Here is a 13,682-nt window from a genome sequence, read left to right on the forward strand (position 1 = left end):
CTGATTTATCAAATAATTTAACCGATGTCAGTCAATTAGTTGTTTAAAAAAAACAGAAAAGAACCAACATTTCGGTTAATCACTCAGTAGTAAGACAGGCAGACAGGCTCAGGAGGTGAGCACAGAGGACAATGTCCACAGACAATTTTTGGCAGGGTTGCAGTCACTGTCCAGTCCTGTGGGCAATTCCAAGGTAACAGAGTGATGCGGATTACCAACAACGACGAGACGCCCTACAGGGAGGAGGTGAGGGCCCTCGGAGTGTGGTGTCAGGAAAACAACCTCACACTCAACGTCAACAAAACAAAGGAGATGATCGTGGACTTCAGGAAACAGCAGAGGGAGCACCCCCCTATCCACATCGACGGGACAGTGGTGGAAAGTTTTAAGTTCCTCGGCATACACATTACGGACAAACTGAAATGGTCCACCCACACAAACAACGTTTTGAAGAAGGCGCAGCAGCGCCTCTTCAACCTCAGGAGGCTGAAGAAATTTGGCTTGTCACCAAAAACACTCACAAACTTTTACAGATGCACAATTGAGAGCATCCTGTCGGGCTGTATCACCGCCTGGTATGGCAACTGCTCCGCCCACAACCGCAAGGTTCTCCAGAGGGATGTGAGGTCTGCACAATGCATCACCGGGGGCAAACTACCTGCCCTCCAGGACACCTACACCACCCGATGACACAGGAAGGCCAAAAAGATCATCAAGGACAACAACCACCCGAGCCACTGCCTGTTCACCCCGCTATCATCCAGATGGCGAGCTCAGTACAGGTGCATCAAAGCTGGGACCGAGAGACTGAAAAACAGCTTCTATCTCAAGGCCATCAGACTGTTAAACAGCCATCACTAACATTGAGTGGCTGCTGCCAACATACTGACTCAAATCTCTAGCCACTTTAATAATAAAACATTGGATGGAATAAATGTATCACTAGTCACTTTAAACAATACCACTTTATATAATGTTTACATACCCTACATTACTCATCTCATATGTATATACTGTACTCTATACCATCTACTGCATCCTACCTATGCCGTTCGGCCATCACTCATTCATATATTTATATGTACATATTCTTATTCATTCCTTTACGCTTGTGTGTATAAGGTAGTTGTTGTGCAATTGTTAGATTACTTGTTAGATATTACTGCATGGTCGGAACTAGAAGCACAAGCTTTTCACTACACTCGCATTAACATCTGCTAACCATGTGTATGTGACCAATAAAATGTGATTTGATTTGATACTCAGATGTTTCACTTTAAATTGTATGTCAAACAAAAACAATGATAATGTTAAACAAACCAATTGTAAAGTTAAATATACCAGACAGCTATGCACTATACTTTTAACAAATACCACAACAAATTGTACAAAAACACATTTGCTTGAAGAACAGTGCAGATGCAAAGTTTGGTTAAAGAATGACGCCACAAATCATCATTCTGTCACCCAACTTTGCATCTCTCTCTTCTTCAGCTCCCAGCTGTGAAAGTGATAGACATGGGTTGAACTTGACACACTAAACTTCTCCTGCCCTTTTTTATGTTTATATAACCTGGGTCATGGTCAAGTTTGCCAACAGCAATCATTTTTGATAGGTCACTCTCTAAACCACTGCACTGTGATTTAGGCATAGGCTACATCCCAAATGGCACGCTAGGCCCTTTACATATAGGATGAAGGTGCCATTTGGGACGCACATTAGGGTCACCCCTGGTCTACTTGCCTCTACGAGGGAAAAAAGGGTTGAAGTGACACATTTTATAGGTTGTGGTGAGAATATTCACAGAGCGGCAGGGGTACCAGAGGTGTGAAACCTTTGGCTGGATCCAATCAGGAACACACTGACACGTGTGTGTGTGTGTGTGTGTGTGTGTGTGTGTGTGTGTGTGTGTGTGTGTGCTTTGTCAGTCCTGGAGCCTCTTTAGGTCAAGCACAGTTTCTTCTTCCTCAGGATAAATCTGGGATAAATCTTAACTTCACATCGCCTCGACGACGCTCTGTTTGAATTGAAACGGAAACTTAGGCTTAAGCTCGACCCTGTCGGAATGAGACTTTCACAAAAATACCAAAAGTGATGCTATCATAAGCAATGTCACTTTGTTCTTAAATAAAACGTAGTCTTACATTTTCGATTTATTTGGATTGGAACCCAGTCTGTTTGACATATCCAGGATATATAATATTTAGTGAGAGTTTGAGACTCTTCTTGACTTGTCAGGTCTGACAGTACGTGGGTCATTCAGGCTTGCTTGGGATCTAATGCTACATGATATTGCTTCAGCTTTATTTGGTAGAACTCAAAGGTCCAATGCAGCCATATTTATATCAAATCATTTTTGGGTGTAAATGGCATGTTATAGAAGGGATGTAAATGGCATGTTATAGAAGGGTCCATACAACTTTTTTTTTGTGATATCACGTTTTTGAGAAACTTACCCCAAACAGCAAATTCTTCATCCTCATTGTGTAGTATGGGGGCCCTGAAGAAATATGAACAAAGGCTCCAAATTCACCCAAATATGTCCTTATAGAAATGTCAAAGCTCTCAGTATAGTGATGCAGGTCTTTAGATGTTGTACAGATGAAATTTATCTGCAATGTTGTATTCCATTTTGTGCGACTAGTACCGGGTCGGAACCCAATTGCCTTCAGAGCTGCCTGAATTCATCGGAGCATATAAACCTTGCTCAATTGGTATCAAGGGACCTAACGTGTGCCAGGAAAACCTTCCCCCACACCATTACACCACCGCCACCAGCCTGTACCGTTGACACCAGGCAGGATGGGGCAATGGACTCATGCTGCCTACACCAAATCCTGACTCTGCCTTCAGCATGACGCAACAGGAACCGGGATTCGTCAGACCAGGCAACGTTTTTCCAGTCCTCAGTTGTCCACCGTTGGTGATCGCGTGCCCACTGGAGCCGTTACTTTTTGTTTTTAGCTGAGAGGAGTGGAACCCGGTGTGGTAGTCTGCTGCAATAGTCCATTCGTGACCAGGACCGACAAGTTGTGAGTTCCAAGATGCCGGTCTGCTACCCGCCTGTTAGCTTGCATGATTCTTGCCATTCTCTTTTGACCTCTCATAAGCGAGCTGTTTTTGCCAATAGGACTGCCACTGACTGTTTTTTGTTTGTCGCACCATCGTAAACCCTAAACACTGCCTGGCAAAAACGATCATGCTCAAAGTCGCTTAGGTCACTCGTTTTGCTCATTCTAATGTTCAATCGAACAGTAACTGAATGCCTCGATGCCTGTCTTCCTGCATTATATAGCAAGCCACGGCCACGTGACTGTCAGTAAGACCAAACCGTTTTCATGAACGGGGTGGTGTACCTAATAAACTGGCCACTGAGTGTATAGGAAACAGAGGTAATTCACATTTTTGACTGCACTGGGCTTTTAATAATTTGTATGTGTTTCTTCAGGACTTGCATCCAAGTTTGCAAGCTTCAACTTAATTAGGATTTTAAAGTGCATTTTACAGAGAGGACACAGCAGAGGAAGGTAACACCCTGGCGCTACATTGCTCTGTGAAACATCACAATGAAGAATGGAGTGTGTTTGTGTCAGTCAGTGTGCTGCTGTGGTAGCTGACTGCACAATGTCAGTAGAAAAGGACGTGTGTGTGTGTTCGTGCATGTGTGTACGTGACGAAGCAGTGGGATGGCTGGCAGGCCAAGGTATTCTGTTACAGCTCTAGACAAAGCAGTCGTGGTTCAGATAGCCAGATTGCAGCTCTGAACCCCGGCATTAATTCTTGAATGGCACCCTATTCCCATATATTGCACAGCTTTCGACCAGAGCCTTTAGGGCTTCGGTCAAAGGTAGTGCAGTGTATAGCGAATAGGGTGCCATTTGGGATTTTGAATTTGTTTAACTTTGAACTGGACTTTATGAAAGAAGTTTGGCATAACGAAAGGCCCTTGTTGGCACTGATATAGAAGGCCTATTTTCCCAGAAGAAGTTGCCTTTATTTATATTTTTTTCATTTAAGCTTTATTTGTAAGGTAATCTTATTGAGAGAAAATGTATTTTTTAAGAGCTGTAGTAGGATTGGATACTGTGGTTGACCCATTTTGACTAGTCTATCTACGCGACACTGCATAAAAAAAGAAACCATCATAGTAGTGCTACTGTGCTGTTTGTTTTAGAAGGTCATAACCGATAGCTGGTTTAGAAAAACTACGTATGTCCGTATAGAGGCAAGATCCCTGACAAGCTAAATGGAGGATACTGTATTTGTGCATTTTCTTTGCTGATTAAAGGCAATTTGTATTTTTACTTACAAACCAACCCCCCGAGACACACCACATATGTAATGCACAACCCAAAGGGGTTGGAAGAACTCTTAAATAACTTATGTAAGCCTACACAACTGTTGAGGGGAGGATGGCTCATAATAATGGCCTGAATGAATGGAATTGCATCAAACACATGGAAACATGTCAATTATTTGGTACCATTCCACTCCAGCCATTACCACAAGCCTTTCCTCCCCAATTAAGGTGCTACCAACCTCCTGTAGCCTATACTCTTAAGTTCAGTAATGAGTTTTCCCAATATATTTTCTCTTAAGACGTGAGAACTTTATTACAATTTTAAACTACTTGTTGGCTGAATGGAGTTCTTACTAAGTGCTTTGTTTTGGGGTGGGACTTGGTGTTCAGTAGCGCACACTAGCAAAACATTTTGCAACTAAACACAAGTTCAGAAAGTACCTCCCCGTTCCATTACCTCCACCGTTCAGAGTATTTCCTTTCTGGTTGTGTGTCTTTGGGATGTGGTGGCAGTCACGATTTAACTGATGGATGATGGGTCACATTTGGCCCATGATGTGGAAACTGGGCATTTTTAGTTCTGCTGAAAGGGGTTACGGGGTCAGGGTTCAGGAGGTTGGTGTGTGAAAGGGGTGCAGACTGGGACCTATATAGAAGCAACATGTAAAGTGTTGGTCCCATGTTTCATGAGCTTAAGTAATATATCCCCGAAATGTTCCATACGCGCACATTTCTCTCATTTCGTTTACATCCCTGTTAGTGAGCATTTCTCCTTCGCCAAGATAATCCATCCACCTGACAGGTGTGGCATATCAAGAAGCTGATTAAACAGCATGATCATTACACGGGTGCACCTTGTGCTGGGGACAATAAAAGGCCACTCTAAAATGTGCAGTTTTGTCACACAACACAATGCCACAGATGTCTCAAGTTTTGAGGGAGCGTGCAATTGGCATGCTGACTGCAGGAATATCCACCAGAGCTGTTGCCAGATAATTGAATGTTAATTTCTCTACCATAAGCCGCCTCCAATGTTGTTTTAGAGAATTTGGCAGTATGTCCTCACAACTGCAGACCACGTGTATGGCGTCGTGTGAGCAAGCGGTTTGCTGATGTCAACGTTGTGAACAGAGTGCCCCATGGTGGCGTTGGGGTTATGGTATAGGCAGGCATAAGCTACGGACAACGAACACAATAGCATTTGATCAATTGTCATTTAAATGCACAGAGATACCGTGACGAGATCCTGAGGCCCATTGTCGTGTCATTCAGCCACCATCATCTCATGTTTCAGCATGATAATGCACAGCCCCGTGTCGTAAGGATCTGTACGCAATTCCTGGAAGCTGAAAATGTCCCAGTTCTTCCATGGCCTGCATACTCACCAGACATGTCACCCATTGAGCATGTTTAGGATGCTCTGGATCGATGCGTACAACAGCGTTACAGTTCCCACCAATATCCAGCAACTTCGTAAAGCCATTGAAGAGAAATGGGACAACATTCTACAGGCCACAATCAACAGCCTGATCACCTCTATGCGAAGGAGATGTGTCACGCTGCATGAGGCAAATGGTGGTCACACCAGATACTGACTGTTTTCTGATCCATGCCCCTACCTTTTGTCTTAAGGTATTTGTGACCAACAGATGCATATCTGTATTACGAGTTATCTGAAATTCATAGATTAGGGCCTAATGACTTTCTTTCAATTGACTGATTTCCTTATACGAATTGTAACTCAGTAAAATCTTTGAAATTGTTGCATTTATATTTTTGTTCTGTATAAATATAAGTATCCTCTTTACAACATGTTTGGTCGCAAGGGAGTTTGATGTTGATGGGCATGATAACAGCTGAACAGTGTTCATTCTGACCAAGCTGGACAGCAGCATAGACGTGCTGTGGTGTTGGATACAGACCCACCCACACACACAGACATAAATAAACAATGTATTGTAACACACACACACACTGACACTCATAGTTCTCTAGGTCTTGACCAGGCCAGGTATTTTCTTTGGTCAATGTTAAGCTAGTCTCGCGTTGCTATACCTCAAATCACATCGTTGTCACGCCTCCCTTGGAGGTCTGGAGAATTTTGTATTGCAAAACCGTTTTGAATGGTCCCCTGGCTCCCAGATGTTACATTTCAAGAACCCTCCCCCCACATGGGGGTGCTGTGTGTTATGTTCATCACTGTTTTTAAGTGTGGCTGACAGTCTGCGTTTTTTTAACAACAAAAAAATATTTACTGAAAGGAGTACGCTGATAAAGTCAAACGTCACGACATGTTCTGAAGCGCTCAGGTGAGCGAGAATTTTTCCATGTCGCCATTCATCCGATGCTGGCTGTGCTTTGCTACCACCCGAAAATACCTTTAAGATTGCCCATTATTTTGTTTTGTTAAGGACCCAAAAACAGAGGCAGCGGGAGAATCTATTCAAGTAAGTAAAAACAATTTTCAAATGTTAAACAATATATTATTAGCTTGCTTGCTACTGTAGATTAGGCCACTTTGTAGGCTAACTCAATTGAGCTGCTAGCTGTTGAAATTGTGCTGGAATATATAGCGGCCGGTTTACGGCCACCTGACCAATTCTGCCATTTCCTTTTTTATAAATTTCTTTCGCTGTTCTTAAATATTTATTTTGTAAATAATGTTTCCACAACCATGTCCAGAAGCTATTTTCAGTCATAGGAAATCAGAACAGCAATCGCTAACCTCGATTTGGATGAAGATTTCTACTTCAACGGGTCAGCATCGCAGGACATACTGCTCACCCCGAACCGGGCCCTAATTCCAACTCTCATAAGAGAAAGAGACGACTATATAGAGGCCGACTTGCGGGCACCCTGATGCAACTACGGTGGCGAGTAAATAAACCACCACTACCCTCTGTTCTATTGGCGAATTTGCAATCACTGGAGAACAAACTGGACGAGCTCTGTACGTGACTATCCTATCAACGGGACCTGAAAAACGTAAATATTCTATGTTTCTCTGAAACTTTGTTGAACAAGGACATGGATAATATACAACTAGATGGTTTTTCTATGCATCAGCAGGACAGAGCGGCAGCGTCGGGTAGGCTCAAGGGGGGTGTTGTCTTTTTGTTAACAACAGTTGGTGCACAATCTCTATTATTAAGGACGTCTCAAGGTTCTGCTCGCCAGAGTTAGAATACCTCATTATAAACTATAGACCAGACTATTTACCAAGAGTTTATCTATATTTTTGTAGCTGTCTATTTACCACCACAAACTGATGCTGGCACGAAGACAGCACTCAACAAGTTGTATAGGGCCATAAAAAAATAAGAAAAGAGTGGGGCTCCTAGTGGCTAGTGATTTTTAATTCTGAAAAACTGAAATCCATATATCCTAATTTCTACCAGCATGTCACATGTGCAACTAGAGGGGCAAAAACTCTAAATCACCTTTACTCCACACACCGAGTCGCATACGAAGCTCTCCCTCGCCCTCCATTTGGCATATCTGACAATAAGTTTGAATTTTACTACACCGGCTGTGACACTCAACAGATGTGGCAGGGCTTGCAAACTATCACGGATTACAAAGGGAAACCCAACTGCAAGCAATACTGACCCATGTGTGAGGGCACCAGCTGTTCCGTACGACTGTGTGATCACATTCCCCGTAGCCGATGTGAGTAAGACCTTTTTTAAACAGGTTAACATTCTGTGTGTAAATTGGTCACCTCCCTGACCGTTGCCCTTCTCCCCCATTTGCTCAGTTTGGCCGGGGGCCAAACTAATTTCTGCCATGGAACTTCCCTGGTTCGCGACGAGGCTACTGTTGTGGTTGGTTTGGCTGCCTTTCAGTTTCCCTCCAGTCTCTGTGCTGTGGTTGGTTCGGCTGCATTTCAGACAGGGAAAGGAAAGAGTCTGCTCTGTAATCCACTATTGTTCTGCAGTATCAGCACTTTCAAAATATTTATAAGGAGGTATGGACCAGAGGCAGCAGCTTCAAATTGCCTGGCTTAGCACACCCTTATACGTAATAGTCGTATTTTGGCTTGATGCATGGTTTGCATCCCAAATGGCACCCTATTCCCTACATGGTGCAATACTACCCATGGGATATGGTCAAGTAGTGCACTATATAGGGAACAGGGTGCCATTTGGGATGCAAGCCCAAATGGGTTTGTTAGTCAGTATGAGTGGTGTAAGTGTCTGAGTGTCTGATCCGGTGGATAGGCCTGTAAGTGCAAAGAGTGATTATCAACACAGCTGCTATAATAAAGCCTCCACTCACATTACACTAATCTCTCTTTCCCTCTTCCCTTTCTCACACTCTTTTATCCAACATTCCATCTGCATCTGAGACCTCCTTAGGCCGTCATTGTAAATAAGAATTTGTTCTTAACCTTTTATTTTATTGTTGTTATTATGATATTAATAATACGCATAACACTATTTTAGTTGTCAGTGTTTTATTATGATTTTAGTGGCAAAGCAGAATAAAAAAAATCCAAATGTGAGGTAAACTCCCAGCAAAGCCAGCAAAAATAGTGATTATACAGATGTTTAACTAAACATGCACACAACAACAGTATTCATACCTTGGTTTTTGTGGTAAATGCGAATGCACATACCTTATCCATATTGTAGAGGCCAATGGGGTTTTCATTGAAGAGGTAAGGGAGGAGGGTGGTACATGTGATCTCCATAACATACCAATAGACATACCCTTGTATGCCTCCTCGTCTGTATACCTACCGACACAAAAGTGAGCAGTTCAGTCATCTGCACCCAATGCAGCTCCCGAGTGGCGCAGCAGTCTAAGGCACTGCATCTCAGTGTAAGAGGCATCACTTCAGTCCCTGGTTCGAATCCAGGCCGAATCACATCAGGCCATAGGGCGGCGCACAATTGGCCCAGCGTATTCCGTGTTTGGCCGGGGTAGGCCATCATTGTAAATAAAAATGTGTTCTTAACTGACTTGCCTTGTTAAATAAATAAAAGTTAGCCTTCATATTCTTATAGCATACAGTACATATTCTTACCTCTTTGATTGATATCCATTGAATTGTGTCCATTTTCTGTTTTTAGAAATATTTGCACAAATATTAAAAGCTAGATGGTATCATCACAAAACAATAGCAATTTAGATCATATAAGGGACAAACCTTACCTTAAATTGAGGAGATCTTAAACATTTTCGTTTAAATGCCTGCACATGCGGTCCTTTCAAATTCAAACAGTTTAGTTTGGCAGTTAGTTGGTGAGGGTTCTTGCAGGAACCTAAGGCGGTTCCTCGATGAACCCCACCTCCTATGGGGTTCGTGGAAGAACCTTTTGAGGACAATTTTCAGTGCCAAGAACCCTAAGATTCTCTGAAGAACTTTGAGATCTTAGAAGAACCCTTGTTAAACCCCTAATTTTTAGTGTCTTTGGGCTCAGATGATTTAAGCTGGTACAGTAGATTACTTCCGCTGTTCCTCTGTCTCTCATGCTGCATCCCAAATGGCACCATATTCCCTATATCAGGGCTCTCCAACCCTAATCTGTAGGTTTTCTGTAATTTCTTAATCTGTAGGTTCTCTCTCCAACCCTAATCTAGCACACCTAATTCTAATAATTGCCTGGTTGATAAAATGAATCAGGTTATTTACAACTGGGGTTGGAGTGAACCTACAGGAAGGTAGCTCTTCAGTGATGTACTGGGCTGTACACACTACGCTCATCAATCTACACACAATAACCCATAATGACAAAGCGAAAACGGGTTTTAAGAATTTTTTGCAAAAAAAAAAAAACTTAGTTACATAAGTATTCAGAACCTTTGCTATGAGACTCGAAATTGAGCTCAGGTGCATCCAGTTTCCATTGATCATCCTTGAGATGTTTCTACAACTTGATTGGAGTCCACCTGTGGTAAATTCAATTGATTGGACATGATTTGGAAAGGCACACACTTGTCTATGTAAGGTCCCACCGTTGACAGTGCATGTCAGAGCAAAAACCAAGCCATGAGGTCGAAGGAATTGTCCGTAGAGCTCCAAAACAGGATTGTGTCGAGGCACAGATCTGGGGACGGGCACCAAAACATTTCTGCAGCATTGAAAGTCCCCAAGAACACAGTGGCCCCCATCATCTTAAATGGAAGAAGTTTGGAACCACCAACACTTCCTAGAGCTGGCTGCCCGGCCAAACTGAGCAATCGGGGGAGAAGGGCCTTGGTCAGGGAGGTGACCAAGAACCCAATGGTCACTCTGACAGAGCTCCAGAGTTCCTCTGTGAAGATGGGACAACCATCTCTGCAGCACTCCACTAATAAGGCCTTTATGGTAGAGTGGCCAGACGGAAGTCACTCCTCAGTAAAAGGCACATGACCACCCACTTGGAGTTTGCCAAAAGGCACCTGAAGGACTCTCAGACCATGATCGAGGAAAAGATGAATGGAGCAAAGTACAGAGAGATCCTTGATGAAATCCTGCTTCAGAGCTCTCAGGACCTCAGACTGGGATGAAGGTTCACCTTCCAACAGTTCAACGACCCTAAGCACACAGCCAAGACAACGTGGGAGTGGCTTCAGGACAAGTCTCTGAATGTCCTTGAGTGGCCCAGTCAGAGCCCGGACTTGAACCAGATCAAACAGCTCTGGAGAGACCTGAAAATAGCTGTGCAGCAACGCTCCCCATCCAACATGACAGAGCTTGAGAGGATCTGCAGAGAAGAATGGGAGAAACTCCCCAAATACAGGTGTGCCAAGCTTGTAGCATCATACCATACCCAAGAAGACTCCAGGCTGTATTCGCTGCCAAAAGTATTTCAAAAAAGTACTTAGTAAAGGGTCTGAATACTTATGTAAATGTGATATTTCAGTTTTTTTTTTAAATACGTTTGCAAAAAAATTCTAAACTATTTTTGCATTTACATTTAAGTCATTTAGCAGACGCTCTTATCCAGAGCGACTTACAAATTGGAAAGTTCATACATATTCATCCTTATTCATCCTGGTCCCCCCGTGGGGAATGAACCCACAACCCTGGCGTTGCAAGCACCATGCTCTACCAACTGAGCCACACGGGACCGTAAAAATAAACTATTTTTGCTTTGTTATTATAGGGTATTGTGGGTAGATTGATGAGAAACAAATACATTTTTTAAATAAAGCTGTAACGTAACAAAATATAGAAAAAGTAAAGTGGTCTGAATGCTTTCCGAATGCACTGTAGATACACAATTGATAAAAAATGCTTAAAATCTTGGGTATGATACTTCAGTTGTTTGAAAAATGCTAAATTCTCCAACCCGTCTCCATCCTTATATGCTCCCTCTTCACAAAATGGCAGCACAAACTGTCACGTGAATATCAGTTCATTATCTGCAGAAGTGTTTTAAGTTCATCGACACTCTTTGTATCGTCAAGATGTCTCACTGTACTTCATTTAAATAGACAATCCTATTTGTTAATGGTATTTTCTAATTACCCCTTTTTAGATTCCCACACATTTAGATAGCTGTCTGTCACCGCCATTGTTTTATGTTTTGAGAGCAAAGTGTTTGTTTTGTGTTTGTTTATTTATTTACATTCCTTCTTATTTCAGATGATTACTCTGGAAATAGAAGTAACATAATAATAGCCGCCTCCTCTTGTCCCTCGAGGTTTGGCCTATACACTCCAGTGAGAACTCCCTCCCTCCTTCTGTCTATCCCTCTATCCTCCCTTCAGAAAAGAGCTGATCCACAACAGGAAATGACTCGGCACCAGCACGCAATCTTTCAACTAAACCGACATTTTCTGCTCCACTTGTTGGCAGTTGGACTTTTTACTCTCTGTAGCTCCTCACTGTATCCATCCATCCACCCTGCCTGCCTCTGTCCCACATCTCTGCCTGGCTGAGTGGGAACTACTTTTACATTTGATGGCTTTGGAAGTAATCTTAGTATTCTTGGAAGAATTCTTAGGATAATAATTCTGGCAGAAGGAGGAATTCCCACCAGGTATTATTAGTGTCGTGTGTCGTGCGGATTGTTTTGTGTTCTTCTGCTTCTTGTTCTTGAAGAGGTTGTCACATTTATTAATTTGGTGTTCTGGTCGTAATTAATTTAGCCATCTAAGTTATGGAAAGAAACAAATTGTGTGTAGTCTTGTTTTATCTTTGTTTGTATGATATAGCAACTTATTTTCCAAAGTCAGTTCCATTATTGGACATTTGCTCGTTTACAGCTCAACTCTGTTCTGTGAGCATACATGGTTATCATGCAGGATGATGTTATATTACAGGCATAGGCATGTTTTCATACCTTTCCTTTGTATAGTGAAATGAGGCTTGTTTGTGCAAGGTGTGTGTGTGTGTGTGTGTGTGTGTGTGTGTGTGTGTGTGTGTGTGTGTGTGTGTGTGTGTGTGTGTGTGTGTGTGTGTGTGTGTGTGTGTGTGTGTGTGTGTGTGTGTGGCTACCATCTAGTCTCATAACAATCCCCTCCTATTTGCTACAGGTGATTTGCCCCCTGCTGTAGCGACCAGGCCAGGGGAGAGGAGGAGTTGTGGATCCAGGAGCGGACCATGGAGCAGTGTGAAACTGCTGCGAGCCCCAGCATAGATCACCCATGGAAGGCAGCGACAATAATGAGGAAGGCCTGGATCCAGAGCAGAGACTCCTGGCAGGGCCTCTCTGAGAGCCAGGACACCCAGGATCAGGAGGGTTCCAGCGAGAAGACACTGTGTCCAGATCCCACTATGGAGGAGAAGACAGTCCCGGCCGAGGAGCCAGGTACGTTGGGATGAGCTACAGGGAGCAGCAGGCAGAAATAATTATAGTTTGGCTTTTTACAGCTCCATGGAAGTCACAACGAAACAATAAAGCCTACTTAAGGTCTTGTTGCTATATAATTACCAAGCCCAAAAGGGAATAAAATCCTGCAACAGCAAACAGATTATTATTTTAAAAAATTATCCAGTTGTAATCTACATTGTAGATTGAATGTTAAATTGCGTTTATAGAAAACTGAACAGTTGTACATGGCTTTGAATTGCTCCGTTTTTTTTCTCTCAGGGCCCGTCCCTAAGAAGATTGCGAGCTGGCTCAAGGACTGCAGGTATTGTAGTGTTGCATTATAATGAAACCTTTACATTTGCATGTAAATAAAACTCCTGACTGTCACTGTATATCAGGGAGGCTGGTGTGGAATGCCTAGTGACTAGCTCAGTCAGCATAGTCAGGAAAGTAAATACTTACTATTTTGTCATTGTCACTTCTAGGCGATCCTCAAAGACATGTAGTTAGACATCATTTGAATAAAGACTTGTGGTTAAATGGGACTGGATGGCTGGCTTCTCAGGAAAGTCATTGTTTGGTATGACTATTGGTTACTTTTTACAGCTTGTTTAGTATACTTAAATATACTAAA

General features: G+C 42.8%; 1 protein-coding gene across 1 annotated transcript; it reads left to right on the forward strand.

Annotated features, from left to right (window-relative positions):
* Nucleotides 1–12,093: 12,093 nt before the first annotated feature.
* LOC120058023 (protein ITPRID2-like) lies at nt 12,094–13,392 on the forward strand. Its single transcript, XM_039006506.1, has 3 exons — nt 12,094–12,274; nt 12,771–13,045; nt 13,328–13,392. The coding sequence occupies exons 2-3, from the start codon at nt 12,838–12,840 to the stop codon at nt 13,390–13,392; spliced, it is 273 nt and encodes a 90-aa protein (XP_038862434.1). The 5' UTR covers nt 12,094–12,274; nt 12,771–12,837.
* Nucleotides 13,393–13,682: the final 290 nt, after the last annotated feature.

This window comes from Salvelinus namaycush, chromosome 13 (assembly GCF_016432855.1).
Source record: "Salvelinus namaycush isolate Seneca chromosome 13, SaNama_1.0, whole genome shotgun sequence".
In the NCBI taxonomy this organism is placed as follows: Eukaryota; Metazoa; Chordata; class Actinopteri; order Salmoniformes; family Salmonidae; genus Salvelinus; species Salvelinus namaycush.

Coding starts and splice junctions, on each gene's coding strand:
- LOC120058023 (XM_039006506.1), top strand. CDS start 12,838: ATGGAGCAGTGTGAAACTGCTGCGAGCCCCAGCATAGATCACCCATGG. Junction 13,046..13,327: donor AGTCCCGGCCGAGGAGCCAG/GTACGTTGGGAT, acceptor TTTTTCTCTCAG/GGCCCGTCCCTAAGAAGATT.